Genomic DNA, 18661 nt, shown 5'->3' with positions numbered 1-18661 from the left:
TATTCTGATAAACCAAAGGTTTTTACAGTCATCTGTAACATGGATCTTGGACAAAAAGGGAGGTCCTGGCAGTTCATCAAGGGAATAATCAGGATTTTTTTACCCTGGGAATTACTAAAACAATTAGGATTGTGGAATAAACACATTAACTGGATATTTCTTTTAAAATGAGCAACACTGACACTGTTAACAATATTAACATTTAAAACCTGTCTTAAAATTTCAGACTTCAAATGAGAGACATGAGGATGTTCCATCTCTGAGATTAAGATGGTCTGCACTGAAAAGTTGTACCATATCATATTGGTAAAGCAGAAAATCGCCTTAAGTATGGACACCGCTATACTAGTATAAAAGTGCTATCCAAATGTAATTTCCTTCCATGCAAGAAGGGAACAAACTGTACCAGGAAAGCTACATCCTAGTTAGGACTTGTACAAGTAAAAATTAGATCTCTTAAATTACATGTTCATACTAGCACTGACTCAAGTGTAGATCAGGCCCCTTCTTGTTTTAGGCTCTCTGTATAAAACACCACTGCTCCAGTCAGTTCATTATTTTCAGGTGCTCTTCCCTAGTCCATCACACTCCTAAACAACAAGGGCTAGAAACATTTTTAAGCAAATGAAGACTTGGATCAAGGGAACAATTATGGGGCACTGGGCAGATACCTCAGTGTATTCTGTAGTCATGAAATACATGGTGCTCTAAGTAGAATTGAACTCGCAACTGAAATCCATTAGCAGTTACCGATAAAACTAGCAGTTCAGTTATATAGAGCTCTCATTTAAGATAATCTATAGCTGGTTTAACATCCTTCCTGTATGTATCCAGTTGCATCTGAGTTAATAATGCATTCTGTTGATCAATACTAAGCCAATTTTCCCATTCTATTACAATCTATCAATACTATTAGGAAAATTGACTAAAACGAGTATCTTCTGGCTAGCTTAATACTGAGCAGCAGCTATAAGCAATGTAATTTCATACCAATCTAAAATAAATTACTCTGCTTATAGGAGAGTGTTAAAATGCAATTTTGATAAACTATCAATAAGCCACAAAAAATAAAATTCAAATGAAGGAATCACCAGATTATAAACAGTTCAGTATTTTATTTGAGACTGAAAGGTAGCACATTTGTGTGAAGTGTTATTGTACAATGCTGGAGATAAAATCTGCTTTTTAAAATAATATTTAATAGCTGTGTTGTATCTTATTTTTGCCTTACCATTTGGCTGGCCATACTGTTTACCCTGATACTAAGTAAGTCTCAGTTGCCACTCTATTTTGGCTCAGAGGCAGATAAGACAAACTGATCCTTGACACCTAGGTTCAGAACCCTGCTCCATCTACACTTAGGCTTCCTGCAATTGTCATTTAGCTTCTTTATGCTCCTCCATCTGAAGAGAGATAATGGCAATTTCCACTCATGACAGTAGTGTGAGGATAAATGCCTTAAAGGAAGGGCAGGCTGCCAAAAACACCCGGAACTTTGACTTAAGATGTTGGCGTACCAGGGGTGAATGGCAGAGGAGCTGCGAGGGGCCTGATCCTTGTTGTGGCAGTGTAGCCCCAGCCCCTTCCCTACTGTCTGCCCCAAGGCATGCATGGCAAATAAAATGCCTTCCATGCCACAGTCCAGCATCCATGCCAGGGGTTCCTTACCCCTGCCTTAAAGACTGAGACACTAGGGATGGAAACTAAATAAATGCCTTCAGTAGAACAGTGGCAACCTCAACTCTAGAAAACTAGGTGATACCAATTTACAAGTTACCAGATGATTTTAAAACATTCTTTAAATTCCATAACTGCCTGAGTTTTAGGTCATTAACCACAACATCTACACAGCCTAGTATAATTTCCTATTTTTCTTCCAAGAGCTCTTAATAGCAACCGACTACTGATCTTTCTTGCCCACAAATTTAATTTAAAAAACTTCCCTAAATTATTTTTGAAACTTTTAAACTATTCAGGCTTTCATTGCAATTTTAGGCTCCCCACTATTATTTTATTTAATGTTTCATTCTTTTAAAAATGTCAAGAATTACAATTTCCAAAAATCCAAATAAAATATTTTTAAAATGTATTAATTTAAATAGAGAGACTCCAAAAGGGTAAGACACGCCCTCACCATAAATGAGGGCAATAACAATCACTACTTTAGTTCTACATGCAATCTTTATGCATATATATATTTGCTGCAATTTTATTCAAGGTTTTAGGGAAATTTTTGGGGGGAGGCATGGATGCTAGAAGGGAAACCATACTCCCCACATCTCCAGGGTCCGTCCATGGTATCTTTGCATACACTATATCTGAGGTAAATCTGGACATTAACCTTTACTGACTCTCAATTACATATCATCATTTCTCTAGCTATGTAATGCCTGATGCATTTCCACTTTGTCCTGCTCATTAGTGACCATTGTTCCCAATGTCACATCTTTAGCAAATCCAATCCCTGTGCCCCTCACATTACCCCTTAGATAATAAAGGTAAAGACTGTCAAAGATCCTTGCATAATACTAGTAAACAACACTTACTCAATTCCTTAACCATCATTTTTATTAAAAATGCACTGTTCAATTTTTCTGCAAGAGTACCACATGCAAAAACTGCCAGTCAAATTAAGCTAGTCATCAAATGGCAATGTAAAATATCACATTTTCACAGATAAGCTTCATGGTTAGACAGAAAAATAATCTTTTCTTTACTTTCTTTTTATTTACATTAACATTACAAAGCCAGAATAAGCTATTACAGTTTTCTTGATGCTCTTCTTCCTTGCATATCCATATACACAGCTCTCACAAGTTCCAGTTTTCTTTACTACTGATAGATGATGCATGAGCCAAAAAAAAAAAAAACTGAGCTCAAGTTACTGATCACAGGATGAATTTGCACAAATCGTTGAAGGAAGAAAAAAACCCCTCAAAAATCCTGAAGTTGTTAGGCCAAGTTTGGAGCTGACATCAGAAACAAAAAAAGCAGCATCATGCACCGTTTCTGCTCTTGCTCACACCCAACACCAGAGCATTCTCTTCTACTCTTTTTGCCTGCAGAGCCTCAACATGCTCACTAAGCTTCCAGGTCACAGAAACAGGGTCTCATCTCTGGTACCAAAATACAAACACACTTTTTACTTTTGGCACAATCCCTTTGGGATGAGAGATCACTACAACAAACACCACAACTAATTAGCACATGGAAAGAAAATAATGAGGTGTACATATAGATACCTGGCCATCATTCTGAACAGCCTCTCTATTTGCAAAAATATTATTTTCATTTCGATGAGTCTCGGTAAAATTCTAGTTTTATAATAGGGAGATTTAACTACTGATACCAGAGTCCTTTCTGCAATCATACTGAATATTGTAAAGACAACTCACACATCTGACATTCTAGTTATTTTACTGTGTTGTGTTTCTAGAACCTAGACCGGGGTTGTCAAACAGAGGCCTAGGCACATCTGGATCCCAGTTCCTTGGAGGTTGGAAACCAGCATCAGGGAATACATGAGAGTTAATGCAACCATTATTTGCTCCCTGCCAATGACATGCATCTGCAGTGTGGCTCTATAACCCAGATTCTGGCTGTGGACACCAACCCCACTCATACCATCCTCTCCCCCAAAGCCCTGCAGACCAAATTTCATGGCTTCCAGGGCTGGATCTGTCCTGCAGATCAAACAATGGCTCTGTCAGATCTGTCAAACAATTTGCTTCTATTAAAATCTAAAATGCTTTTTGATTATACAAATGCTGAAAGCAGGGGTAAAAAATTCAGAGAGAGGAATATTTGATTATTTATTTTCTTAGCATCCTCAAATAAGGTTCTATGGGGGACAGGGGAAGGGGGGAAAAGGAAAATGAACAAGTGTTACTTTCATTAGAATAAATCCAAATGATCCCAATACCTATGTAAGGGTGGAATTACCACCATCCAAAAATATATGCCTAGAAAATGAATACAGAGCACATTACTGCATGTTCAAGATATGACAACAAAACTGAAAATGTAAAAACTCTGATTTTAAAAACATGATATAAATCAGTATCCAAATTTCAGGTCTTGATTTAAGAACAGTTTCCAAAGAATGCTTGCAACGTTTGGAAACGCAAATTAAACTTAAGTGGGCACTATGTACATCCCGTGTGGTGGTCCTGTGGAAAAACAGCATGATAATCTAATTAAACACTATCATAATACATATATAAAAGGGGGTCAAGTCAGGCTTGCACAAGCTTATTCTGGCATCTCCCAACTTGATTGTGCAACCTTATTATTTTTAATAAAGAGAGACCGTGTTTATAACAATGTTCTCTAACAGGTAAGACTGTTTAAAAGGCATCAGAGACCTATTTGCCTGAACTCTACACACTTATTTTTGTTTTCACAGGAGATTAAGTTTAGATAATTTCTTATATGACTTTTACTTAGTCAAATACAAGACTAATGCTTCTCCTACTATTCAAGGTAAGCAGTTAAGTTCCCCTGAGCAAAACGTAGTAAGAAATGGTGGAAAAATTATAAATGCAATTCTCCAAATGGGGGACAGAGTTCAGATTTGGATAAAAACCCATAGAAGAGGGCTCTAACTAGATGTCGTAAGTATAATAAATGTCTTAATTCAAACATCAAGCACAGTGATATTTTGCCTGTGATGTTCCAAATATTGTGCAAGAGGCAAGGAATTTTCTGGGTAATATCTTTTATGCGAAAAACTGCATGGCTGGGAGTCAGACAAGCTTTTGGATGCAAAGCATCCTTCAGATCTGAGGGAAGAAGCAGGCATAGTGATGATTAAAAACTGTGTAGTACTGTGAAATTAGAGAAGAGATTCCTATAGATAGCAGACAAACAATTAACAGATGACAAGCTTGATAAATGGGAGATTAAGACCCTTCAAAAGGGAAGAGGGTTGTTATCACTTGTAGTCTGAAGGAAGAATTTCAGGAATCAAGTAGAGTATAGTAAGCCATAAAGGTGTTTTATAAATTTCCCTGGACCATGAAGTTAGCTAGGTCAAAAAGAGAGTGGCTGTTCTGTGAAAAATATGCTCCAGCTTTGTCCCTTGTATTTTTTCTGAGATAGTTATTCTGGTGCACAGTTTGCCTTCTTTCACTCACATAGATACCATGAGTGCAGTTACTGCACTGGATCAGATATATATCACATTGTGGTTCATGCTGATTGTTATAGCAGTGGAGCCATGTTAACAAGGCAAGTCAATGCTTTGTCCCATATGACATCCATTGAAGAGTAGGGAGTTTGCTTCTGATGAGCAGGGGAAGGTTAGAGGGTTGTTTGAAAGCCAGGAATGGAGGGGCTGGGAATATTTTTCTCTAGGTCAGACCCTTGTCAACTAAAGGCTTTGATGGATTCTTCTAGTAAGTTCCAATGTGGGGTGACAGGTTACAACCAGGGCTGTGTGGTCACAGGATGGGGGATTCTTTTTGTATTGTAACAGACTACCATGGGTTCTTTCAAAGATGGTCAGTTTCTCTACTGGAGTGTCCCTATATGAAGGCAGATTTCAGGCTGGCTAGGTGGGTGTCACAGGTATTCTCCTCAGAGCGGATGACGTGGTATCTGAGGATCTGACTGTAGATTACAGCTTCCTTGGTGTGCTTGAGATGTCTGTGGATTTTTGGTACATGGTGGTTTACAGGGTGCTATCCCTGATGTGGATCATGATCTAGAGAACTGATGTTAATGTAGGAATATTCGAGACAAAATCTGATCAAATGATGGTAGTGGTTAACCCTGTGGTGGAAGTCGGTATTCGAATCCAAATGTTAAACCCAAATGATGAAACTATCATCTATGTAACAGGTGAAGTAAGTTTACTGGTGCAGTTTTCCAAAAAAATCCTCCACCAGGTAGCTCATGAGCTTGGCACATTGAGAGGCCACGTTTGTTCCCATAGCGTGCCCATGCGTTGAGAAAATGATGATTATTGAAAACTAAGTTGCTATGGAAGAGAATGAAGTGGGTTTGTGCAACATATGTTGCAAATCTGAGCATAGTCTGTGTTCCTGTAGGTATTTCATGCAGGCAGCTGTGCCCTCACAATGCTGGATACAAGTGTACAGGCTGGTGACATCCATGCTTGCAGGAAAGCCTCGTCAGGGAGATACCTGATATTTTAGATGCTGAGAAGTCTTGTGTCATAATTGCTGGCTGCCCACAAGAAGAACCTTTTCCATTCCTCACTGTAACAGATCAGGTGACTGCTTCCTGGAAGTTAGGAGAACCTTCTGTACTTTCTCAAAATAACAGTCCAAGATCTGTCAAAGCCCAATGGTTATGTCAGCTGTAATGACTACATTCAAATGGCAAAACCTAACTTCTTTGTTAGGTCAAGACATCTAGAACTGTAAGAGAAAGAAACCTTTGAGAGTTTAAATAGATCTATGAACTACCCTCTTGCTCAAGCAGGGGACATAAGAATAATCTCAACTTCCTCGTTTGATTTTCTTTAAATTAGAGCAACTTGATGGAAGGTATAGAGAAAACCTTTAACCATAGTCTCTTTACATAGCTGGCTTTATACGATTCCTTCTACATATTCACACAGTTATTAGCAATGCTGCAACACTGCCAATACTTTATCCATTATCATGAGGGAGAAAGAACCTCAATGCCCAAGTTCTCATTCAATCTTAGAATAATAAGGAATTTTCTTTCCCCCCAAATTCATAAATTCACCATGAATTTTCAAATGCCCCTAATTTCATAAATGATAACACAACTCCACTTACATCTTATATGCCACCACGTGCTTGAAGTATGTCTGTGGTCTACACTAGACATATCCCTACATGTAAAAATGAAAGAACACCTCTCTGACATCAGTTCCAGAAAGATGCAGACGCCTGTGGCAAAACACTTTAACCTCCCTTGAAGTTCCATCACTGACCTTAGGTTAGCTGTTCTTAAGCAGCTTTTTTTTAAAACTGACTTCAAGAGGAAACTGAGGAACAAGAAATGATTCACAGACTGGACTGTAGTAAGTATGTTTTAAACAGGGACTATGGATTCTAATCCTATTACAAGAATTAGCTTTTGTGACCCTTTTGTTCCTATGCACTTTCTCTGCTGTCTCTCCCCCTTTCTGTCTCGTGTATTCAAATAACTGTTGCCATTCCATATGCTGCTTTTTGCACATCCTTTCACAGCATCTGATGAAATGAGTTCCAACTGATGAAAGTTTATGCTATATAGCTTTAATTTAATTAGACTATAAAGTCCAAATCTACCCTACTTAATAGTAGAAGAGACTATAAAACCATCTTCCTGATTTCCTGTATAATCACAAGACATTAAGGGTGCCTTGTAGATGTGCAGGGAAGCTGCTCTGATGTGCTATAAATGCAAGACGTTGGAGCAGACTCAATTAATTGAGACTGCTGGAGTGTGCTAATTAGGGTGCTCCAGCAGCCTCCACATCCCATGCATCAGCATCCCCGTGCTTCAAAATGGTGACTGGGTTGTTTTAAATAAAATTTGTTCAATGAGCTTTAGTTAAAAGCGCCCCTCACTGCCATTCTGAAGCATGGGGATGCTGATACCCGAGATGCTGCTGATGCTTTAATTACAGCAGCTCTTGGAGCTACTCTAATTAAAATGTGCCCCCCCGCCCCACCAGCACCCCTCAGAGGACGTGTAAAAACACCCAAAATCTCAACCACCTACTCTTGCATTGAGTCCAATACTGTGTCTTGCACTAAGTATATATTACCTGGACTTCAAGGCGGCCTCTGACCTAGTTCCCCACGATGTCCTCATGGTTAAGATGTGGAACTGTGGCCTTGATCATTATATGGTCCGATAGCTAGGCAACTGACTATGGGGTCCTACTTGAAGGGAGCAAATCAACATGGTGCAGGGTGACCAGTGGAGTCCCTCAGGGCTCGGTTTGGGCCCATACTCTAACATCTTCACTAATGATCTGGATACAGGAGTCGGATGTGAACTCACCAAGTTCGCAGATGATACCAAATTATGGGGGAGGGCAGTCACACCGCAGGACAGGCTGGGGATACAGGCTGACTTGGAAACACTCTCAAGGTAGGCCAAACAAAACCTGATGGCCTTCAATGCTGAGAAGTGTAAGATGCTGCATCTCAGTAGGAAGAACCCCTAGTACAATTACAGGCTCAGCAGTGCTATGCTCGCTAGCACCATGACCGAAAGGGTCTTGGGGGTCTTGACTGACCACAAGATATGAGCCAACTGTCACAACCCAAAGTTGTGATTTTTTGTTTGCGTGTGTGCTTTGGCACCGCTAAATTATTTCCCACCAATTTGTCGCTTTCTTTGCACGGTAGAGTTCTCTGCTGCAAGAGAGAACTCTGGTGCAATGCGGGATTTCGCGCCAGATTACAGCTTCTTTGCATTGTGCATCTCTTTTGTATCGTAGTGATGCACACTGTAAAGAAGTTCCCGCCATTTGTATTAGGATTCGCGCCACGTTATTGGCCCATTCCTAATGTAGGCACACGTGGCGGCTAGCAATTGGCTTGCTAGCCGTACAAAAGGCTTGGGTAGTTTCCACCCAAGTCAGAGGAGGGAGGACGAGAGAGATTCTGTGTGAAGATTTCCAAGCACTGCGGACCCTCGCGGACCCGACGCGCCTCCCCTAAGCAGGCAATAGAAGCAATAGAACCGAGTCTACGGAGCTTTCGCTTCTCGCCTCTCCCCGTCGCCGAACGCAATCCTAGACGTATCCCTTTCCTGTAACTTCGGACCCGCGGAGCCTGAATAACTCCCGGGAAACTTTTCGAACCCAACTTAACCGGACCCACGGAGCCTAGCAAACTCCGTGGGAGCAATCGATTTGTCGTGTTCCTCTAGTGAGGATCCAAGCGGGAACTGTGCCTGGAAACCTGTCCAGCCTACATCAATACCATCTTTGGGTGTAAGTAAATAATCTTTTCAATCAACCATTACGCCTCCGTAACTAATTGTAACTTGCGTGCGCTAAACCGCTCCGCAGTTCTCTCCAGCCCCGCGTGCCCAGGCTGCTGGCCACAGCCCATGTTCAACGAAGACGGGTCCGGTACGACCCCGGTTCGCCCCTGGCTCGCCCGTGGCGGCCAGAATGGGATCGGAATCACCGCCGCACATGGTGACGAGGGTGGGATCGGGGCCCGGCCTGCACACCACCAATGTGACACTGTGGCTGGCACAGTTAACAAACTCTGGTGTGCATCCACCGATGCATCTCAAGCAACACTAGGGAAATCATCCTCCCACTTTACTCAGCCCTGGTGAGACCACAGCTGAAGTACTGTGTCCAGTATTGGACCCCCCACTTCAGGAAGGATGTGAAGAAGCTTGAGAGAGTCCAGAGGAAAGCCACTCATATGATACATTGCCTGGAGAGAAGGCCATACGAGGAGAGGCTGAGGGACTTGAGACTCTTCAGTCTGGAGAAGAGAAGGCTCAGGGGGGGACTTGATGGCAGCCTACAGTTACATAAGAGGGGTACATAAGGACGTGGGAGAACACCTGCTCACCAGAGCTCCACAAGGGATAATAAGGCTACAAACTCCGAGAAGGCCGATTTAGACAGGATATAAGAAAAAAGTTCTTTACGGTGCATGTGTCCAGGGTCTGGAACAAACTCCCCCCAGAGGTGGTTCAAGCACCTACTCTGGATTCCTTCAAAAACAGGTGGATATATTTCTTGCTGGGGTCACTTGATCCCAGCTGACTTCCCGCCTATGGCAGTGGGGCTGGACCCGATGATCTCTTGAGGTCCCTTCCAGTCCCTAGTGTCTATGAAATCTATGAAAATTGGTGGTCCACTGCACAGTCCACCAGGAGGAGAGGAATGGCTATCACCAGTCATAACCGATTGGTTGTAAGTGCTGTCCATCATATGACCCCGCCACTTGTCACCAACCAATGGCAAGGAGCAGGGCCATATGACAGACAAACCCCGTGGCCAATCAACAATGAGAAGCAAGGCCATATGATGGGCAGCCCTCATGGCTGATCAGCAACAAGGGGCAGGGCCATTGGGGTCCCTTAGCCAGAGGCATAGGGAAGGGGGTAGTTCTACACAGCCTAAGGTGGTACAACTAAGATCACCTTGCCTATGATCTGTTGGATCTTTCTTAGCATCATTAGTTGAAAAATACAAGAAGGTCATAGTATTGTGTCCCCCCTCCCCCCGCCACATTTTTAAAAGTTGTTTGTGCATTCCTGGATCATGAACGGCAATTCAGTGTGCATGTAAATAACTCAGAAGTATCATCTGTGTAATCTTCTAATTTCACTTACCCCTGACTGTTTTATGTTTTTTGCAGGTCATTTCTCACAGATTTATTACAATCCTGAAGACTTTCCCAGAGTTGGAATAGAAGTGATTCCCATAAATCTTTAGCCTGGTTTACCAGTATGCAGTATAGTGGAATTTTAATTTCTAATTCTAATCTTTAGGCATTATAAAGTTTTTTTAATGCGCATATCAACTGTATTTATTAGTCCTTTTCCCTCATATTAAATGTGTTACGTTGTTAGTACTGGTGCTGCTATATAATTTTTGAACTCCTCTTTTCGACATAGTATGAATGCCTCCCACTAATGAATTAAGCAATGTGACTTAATATCCTACTTACGATTCATGCTCTCTCTGGTCTTCCCCACAGAGGAAGAACTACATATTGCATTGTGTTTTAGAATTTATTTCAGTATATACCTGCTGCTTTGCAATTATGATAGATAATTGTGCATCCACAGGTGCATCTCAAGTAGGGCCAAGGAGGTGATCCTCCCCCTCTACGCGACACTGGTCAAGCCACAGCTGGAATACTGTGTCCAGTTCTGGGCGCCCCGCTTCAAGAGGGATGTGGACAACATGGAGAGGGTCCAGAGGAGAGCCACCTGCATGATCCGGGGACAGCAGGGCAGACCCTACAATGAGAGGCTACGGGACCTGAACCTGTTCAGCCTTCACAAGAGAAGGCTGAGGGGGGACCTGGTGACCGTCTATAAACTCACTAGGGGGGACCAGAAGGGTTTGGGGGAGACTTGTTTTGGGGGGGGGAGGGGAGAGAGAGAGAGAGAGAGAGAGAGAGAGAGAAGGGATAAATAGTGTTAATGGTGGAGAAAAGTTCACTTCCAACTCTCCAGAAAGTAAAATAGAAATCTTATACATAGCACAAACTGAAAGCAAGCTAGGTCTCAGTTAAGCTACGTTATAACAGTTGCCACATCTAATTGTTACTATGACCATATGAGACTAAATGCTCTCAAATCAACACTTAGGCAAGTGCTGAATGGAACCACTGATACCAATGTCCCCTCTGCACATGAAGGTAAAAGCATGATGGCATCTAATGCGATTCACACAAATCACACCTGTCATGCTGCACTTGCATGGCAGGAAACAACTGTGGGATTGCACATTAGATCCCATCGTGCCTTACTGCCAATGCAAGAAGTAGGCTCCTGCAGCTAGGAGCCCCACACTGGCTACTTGAGGGGCTTCAAACCATAGGGGTACTCCACATACCGCCGCAGCAGGAGGATCACTACACAGCTCTGTCAGATTTGAATGAATCAGTGAATTCTGCTAAATACTTTGTCACGGGGACACAAAAAAGGAAAGAAACATCATGAGGGGAAAATAAAAAAATCAAATGCATCTTGAAAAAGTACTTTTAAGCTAACTTGGGAACACAAACATTAACTTGCCTTGATCATCACCTCATTACTGAGAAATATTTACAATAAATTCTTTAGATTTCTTAATGGCATTTTCCTCTTACCTTACCATGCTTGGATCTACATATATTCTTACCTCTGGTTACCAAGGTTTGGTTTAGTTACAATATCTCTTTATTATTTATGTTAAGAGCTGTCACTGACATTAGAAGTAGCGCTAGATCCTTAATTAGACAAGCATTAAATTAAGATAGATATGGAACACCTTAGGAAGTTAATTATTTTATTTAATATACTTTTAGTCAGAAAATTCAGTCTTTTTGCTGATTTTCCAATACCTGAAACACTAAGTTCACACTAGATTTTTTAATTGCAATTAATTTTACAGCCAAGTAATGACTACCTTCTTCCTTGAAAGTGAACTATGTAAAAAAAAGGTGCATCAGATGACAGTGTTCCTCATGAAAAGTCTTGCTTGTGTTTACCATGTTTCATGAGTTACTTCTGACAGTTCCCAGGTGCTGCTGAAATGCTACAACATGGAACTCAGTAGTGAGAAATAGCTTATTTTTAAATGAAATAGTTTATTTTTGAGCTTCTGAAAATGGTTTATTTTTAGATCATTGGGTATTAAGGTCAGAAATGACTGGTATGTATGTTTAAGTCCCAGAGTACCCAATTACTGAAGCTTCCAGAACTGTCAAAAGGAATTTAGCTAATTTTGTACAATCCATTTGTAATAAATGAACAAAAGTCAATAATCAACCACAGAAAATTTAAATTTATGAATTACTTCAATATACACCAACATGCTCTAATTTAGGGAAATTTTGCCTAAACATACTTCCCAAAAGAGCAATTTCAATTAGTACTACTACATGATGCTTACATTAATTATTTTTCAAAACCACCAAGGGCAGGCTTGCCCTTTGGATTAGTTAATATAAACAAGTATACATATGCATAAACACCAAAGAAATAACTTAATTTTTTTTTGTTGTGCACTTGTACAAAAATCTTTTCCTAAATAACAATTTGATTAAGGTATGTTCAGCATTAACACCTATAAGGAAAAATTACAAGTCATCTTCAGTTCATCACAGCTCTGTTATGTGTATAATACTCAGCATCTAGACATCAAAGTTCAGGATGGGTAAATTAAACAGGACTTGCAATATTCAGGGTTTTTTTTCAGAATCAGAAGTGCAATATGCTATCACATGACAGAAAACTGGAGGCAGAGATGAGGCAATTCCTGTCAGAGGTATCTTTAGCCAAACCTTTTTGACCAAGTAAAGGCACAGCATTAACTAGTACTGGAAGACATACTGGATTCTCCAAGGAATACTGTCACAACATGTGGCCATAAGTGAAATGGGAAAACTGAGTGGATGAGCTGAACAAGCATCTGAAGAGATTCCTAGAAAGCCAAAAAATGTTAATAAAATGACTAATATACTTCTTTATTTTAAAAAATACAGAGATTTATAAAAATACCACAAGTTTTCAGGATTTGATTTGCAAACCTATTCATTTTTTAAACAACGTCTACTGTCAGTGATTTGGGAATCCATTTTAGGTAGTCAGAAAAAGACAAAAAAGTCAACACGTTACAGTGGAGGTTAATTAACTTAAGTGTTGGTGGACAAGTCAAATCCGGAAGCAGGACAGAGTGAGAGAGATGGTGGTTGTAACAGCTCATTTATATTATATGTAGATTACTTATTTTATAAAAAAAATGAAAGCAGCAAAGACTTTTTGGGCAATACCTTTAGTGGACTAACTGTATAGTTCAGATAAAGTTAGACAAGGTAAATGCTAAAACCACATCAAAATCCACTGCTTACAATGGAAAATCCACAACTAAAAGTTATCCCAATTATGCAGTAGGTCTAACAAAAGGTATCACCCAAAAATCCTTGCCCCTCACATAATTCTCAGCTACATCATTCTAATACTATCATAAAAATTAAAAAAAAAAAAATCAGGATCCCCATAACTGTGTTTAATTGTACACAAAACTAGCATAACTGTCTTTGGAAAACCAGACTCTGCTCAGCCACAACACAGGAATTTTGGAGGCAAATGGATTCACCTTTTCCCCCATCTCATGTGTGGCCTATGTAAAAGACAGCATAATTGTAGCCCTTATACTTGCTATATAACAGTGACAGGTTCTCTTTTTATTTCCCCATGGGGAGGATGTTAAGCTGCACACCCTGCGTAGGTACAGCAGCATCTACTGTACCTTCCTAGTAGATGCAGTAATTCTGAGCATTTCCCCGTAACTCTGCATTACCCTTTAGGCCATGAGCGGGCAATTATTTTGGGAGGGCTGCTTACCAAGTTTTGGCAAGCCATCAAGGGCCTCATGACAGGCAACCAGGGGCAGATGAATATTAATTTTCTAATTTTTTTAAGGGACCCCGCGAGCCGGATAAAATGGCCTGGTGGGCTGCATCCAGCCTGTGGGCTGCATTTTGCCCACCCCAGCTTTAGGCTAAGTACAAATAGTCAAAAAGCCTGAGGCTGAATCGATTCAGTCTGTGCAGTATAGTCCAAGCTACATAAATTGAACCAATAAACAAGTGAACAGACATTCACTTTTGATTCTGGAAGTGTAGCCACATGCCTGCAGTGGGTACAAGTCAGAAGCCAGGGGATACTACAGCACACCTCCCTGCTCAGCAGGAGTAGACAGTTTGGGGCAAGGTTACTCGCCCTGACCCTGAGAGGGGGTAGGCTTTGCAAGAGAGGTGCTTTAACTAAAGCTCATTCAACAAGCTTCAGCTAAAACATCCCTGCTGCCATTCTGAAGTATGGGGACACTGATGCACCAGACACTGCAGGCACTGTAATTGGAGAGGCTCTCAGAGCCACTTTAATTTAAGTGCCCTGCCCCACCCCTGGAGCACATATAAAAACTCCCTTTAGGTTTATCCTGTAAATCATGTTTAGACACCTGACAGTGCTAACACTGTGTGGCACAACGTGCCAGAGCACTCTGGTTGAGATGCACAGTATTATGGATTTTATTTCAATCTTTACACTGTATTCAGTGACCTGAACATTCAACCAAAACTATTAAAAATAGACATAATGACTCTTAAATAGGAACTGGAGCAGGGAAAAAGGTCCTCAGGTATCAACATTTTTACCACAGACTTCCAGTACTTCAAGGAACTAACAACTCGGATGTTTCACTACTTTGCCTCACAGCTGTCAGTGTCCATCACCTTTAATGGTCAAAAAGATGTGGTTACTGCAAATCAAGTCTTGTTTATACCCCTACATCTCTGAAAAAGAAATTTAAGCAATGTAGTCCCCAAACTTCCTTGCTGAGAAAAGTTCTTTTATTCCCACTAATAGAAAAAACTCAAAATGTTTAATTTATCTGACGTGGAAACAGATCAACAGAATCACATTTATAAGCCTGTGATAACTAAAGAGCATGCACGAAGTGACTAACCAGATAACAAAACTATACCAACCCTACTGAAGCAGCTTAACAGCCATCATTTTGCTGGATATTACTCCATGGATGCACGGTATCACCACCTCATGAAAATGGGGGAATGATAAAGGGGAGCTACAGAGTTTCTCTACGTGGCAATGAAATTAGATAAAACATTGCCTTTAGAGGTGGATGGAAACAGAAGAGGGAACCACAGTTCTACTGACCACAACAGAGGTGTGCATACTCATTTAACCAATCAAGTCCATTAACAGAAACAGGGACTTGTTCTGAAGCTCCAGCAGCCGGAGGTAGGGTACAAAAGTAACCGATTTATAAGAGAAAAATCACTAGCCCAATTCAGTGATTTGTATGTAAAAAATTCTACAAAGGAGCTTTAGGAACTATATTAGTTAAAAGGAAAGCCTTCATTGGCCATAACCATCTGCTGAAATTGGACATATAATCATGTACAACATGTTCCATAATATAACCCTGAAACAGAGCCAGACAGTAAGCAAGAAAAGAGTATGTATTCTTTAAACTGAGTGTATGAAATATAATTCATCAAGGTTTTAAAACCAGGGCCTTCTCATGCTGTAACTCACTCAAAAAAGTTATTGATATTTTAACAAAAAGTAAAAAATTACTTGCCTCTACCTCCAAAACTGCTGGATCAAGGTTGCCTCTGCTCTTAAAGGAGACCTGCAAAGGAAAAAAAACATGGGCTTGTGCCCTGTTTTGCTTCTTTAGGATGTTTAAAAGAGGCACGGAGGCTTGGGGCTTTGGTGAGGGTGATCTTTTCCTGTTTGTTTACATTTGAAAGTCATGTGATGCCTAGTCAGAAAGATGCTAGGATGAAAGAACTAATTAGAAGTAGAGGTGCACTGTTACATCAGTTCAATATCAGATCAGTACCAATATAAAGAAAAGTGGCTGTATTGCATATCGGCCTGATAGGGCCGATAATTTGGCCAATAAATACCTGTGCTGCACACAGCCGCAGCACAGCACTCAAGCAGTGAGAAGCAGAGGCCAACAGCATGGGAAGCTGCCTCTAGCTGGTAAGTCTGTTGTGGTAGAAGGGGAGGGAAGGGACATGGGAGGGGGCAGATCAGTGTCCCCCGCGGTGAGGGAGGGGACAGGGGCAAGCACTGCCCAGGAGGAACAGGGGGGAGGGGTGGAGCCACGGCTCGTGTGTGTGGGGGGGAAGAAAGCAGCTCCCACTGCTGCTTGCACTGCGAGAGAGCACACAAGGTGGGGGTGTGGCCTCCAGATCTACGTAGGGCAGGGTGGGGCAGGCTACAGCCAGGGCTCTGTGGGGCTGTTCTCAGAATGGGCGCTGTTGGCACTGGGAGGATGCTGCATCCACCCCAAATTTCACCGCCACTCTGCTCCCAGCGCCGCTGCCCAGTACAGCCCTGGCTCTGTCTGGCATGTGGGTGGAGGCGGGGCGTTAAGCCAGGGCTACACTGGGCAGCTGGCGGCAGCAAAACTTAGAGCAGATGCAGTATCCTCCCTGCACTGATGGCATCTGCTCTTAACCCAGGCCCCAATGAGAACAGCCCCGCACAGCTCCGACTGCAGCCCGTCCTGCCCCGCGCAGATCCAGAGGGCACGTGCTACCCCATGCCCTCTGGGATGCAAGCAGCAGCGGAAGCCGCCCCTCCCCCCACAAGCCGTGTACCACACCTGCCTTGCCCTGGCTGGGCAGCACCTGCCACTGCCCCCTCCCTCACTGGGGGGGGGGGGGGCGTAGAGTTGCTCCCCACCCTATGCTCCTTCCCTCCCTCCTCCCCTTCCACCACAACAGACTTACCAGCTGGAGGCAGCTGCATCAGAAAACAGATCAGTATTGGCCGATATGCCTCCTTAAATATTGGCTATCGGAATCGGCCCCAAAAGTCTCTATTGGTGCACTCCTAATTAGAAGAAAACACTGCAAGAGTTGAGAGTGAAGCTAAGCAACTGAGAAGCAAAGAGTCTTGGTTTTACTTTTTACAATTCAGTTCTTTGCTTTTCTTAACTCCTACAATTTGAATTACAATTTGGGAAATTAAGTGGTAAAAACTCAAACCCCTTTCTCCCTCTCCCACTCCCATTTTTTCACTGAGGTGTATAAGCTATCACTTTGCATCTGCTGAAATTAGGGATTCACTGTTACATTGGTGTGGTATCAGCTCAGTACCGATATAAAGAAAATTGGCTGTATTGGAAAAATCAGTGGAAGGTGGCCAATCATTTGGCTGATAAATGCCTGTGCTGCCCGCAGCTGCAACGTAGCACACAGGCAGCGAGGAGCAGAGCTGGCAGCAGGTAAAGCTGCCTCCAGCTGGTAAGTCTGTGTGGTAGAAGCAAGTGGGGGAGGGAAGGGGCATGAGGGGGGCAGATCAACGCCCCCTGTGGTGAAGAAGGGGGCAGGGGCAGGTGCTGCCACCCCGCTGGGGTGAGGTGCGATGGAGTCGCAGCTTGTGGGGAAGGGAGTAACTCCCACCGCTGCTTGCACCCCCAGAAGGGCACAGGGGTGCATATGGCCCTGGATCTGCATGGCATGGGGTGAGGCGGGTGGGCTACAGCTGGAGCTGTGCAGGGCTCTTCTTGCCGGGGCTGGTGCCTGGGCTTAGAGCAGGTGCTGGCAGTGCTGGGAGGGGCCTACAATCACCCCAAATTTTGTGGCAGCTCTGCTTCTAGTGCTGCCACCACCAGGCACAGCCCCAACTCAATGCCCCGCCTCTACCCATCTGCCAGGAAGAGCCAGGGCTGCACCATGCAGCTGGTGGCAGTGGTGCTGGGAACAGAGCTATGCCAAAATTTGGGTGGCTGCAGCCTCCCTCCCAGAGCCACTGACACGTGATCTGAGCCCAGCCTGTAGCTGTGCCCCACCCTGTACAGATCTGGAGGCACAAATGCCCCTGTGCCCTACCAGAGTACAAGCAGCAACAGAATCCACTCCCCTCCCCCCCCCCCCGGAACTGCATTTACCTGCCCCGCCCCGGCTGGACAGCGCCTGCCCCTGCCCCCTCCCCCTCTCTGCAGGGGGCATTGATCTGCCCATCACACCCCTTCCCTTCCACCACATGTACTTACTAACTGGGGGCAGCTGCATTAGAAATTGGATCGGTATCAGCCGATATGCTGATATCAGCTATTGGTACTGGCCCCCAAAATCACTACTGGTGCACCCCTAGCTGAAATAGCCTGTAAACCCCCTACAAAAAACTGAGATGACCGTTTCAAGTCCCTGACCTTTTCAAGGTCAAAATCAAGCAGAAAAGATCTTTCAAGTGTCTTTCAAACCCTCTATATAGATAAGGCATCAAAAAAGGAGTACAAACCAATTTTAGGAAATGAAACAAAGCAAAACAACTAGCGAAAGACAAAAATGAAAAAAGCAACATGAGCTGGTTGAACTCAAAGAGGGTTCTCATTAACTGTTAATTTTCTTTTGGCAAAGAGAAGAAAGGAATGGGGATGCAGGTAATACATACAATCACCTGCACCCATAGTGACCAGGTCACAAAA

The 18661-nt window shown here is 42.7% G+C and overlaps 1 protein-coding gene across 7 annotated transcripts in view; it reads right to left on the bottom strand.

The window, feature by feature from the left end:
- QKI (QKI, KH domain containing RNA binding) overlaps positions 1 to 18661 on the bottom strand; it is a 281160-nt gene that overhangs the window by 95108 nt on the left and 167391 nt on the right. For 4 of the 7 annotated variants that reach the window (XR_001371952.3, XM_014596742.3, XM_014596743.3 and 1 more), the window contains exon 4: positions 15794 to 15844. The exons of the other annotated variants lie outside the window; for them this stretch is intronic. Coding sequence is in view for 3 of the 4 variants with exons in the window: in XM_014596742.3 (XP_014452228.1) it covers positions 15794 to 15844 (51 nt within the window). In the remaining variant the exon portion in view is untranslated. The remainder of the gene's footprint in view (positions 1 to 15793; positions 15845 to 18661) is intronic. 7 annotated transcript variants of the gene reach the window in all.

The sequence above is a fragment of the Alligator mississippiensis genome, chromosome 1, assembly GCF_030867095.1.
Source record: "Alligator mississippiensis isolate rAllMis1 chromosome 1, rAllMis1, whole genome shotgun sequence".
Taxonomy (NCBI): Eukaryota; Metazoa; Chordata; order Crocodylia; family Alligatoridae; genus Alligator; species Alligator mississippiensis.
The sequence above is the reverse complement of the archived record's forward strand: the minus strand, read 5'-3'. Positions and strand labels throughout refer to the sequence as shown.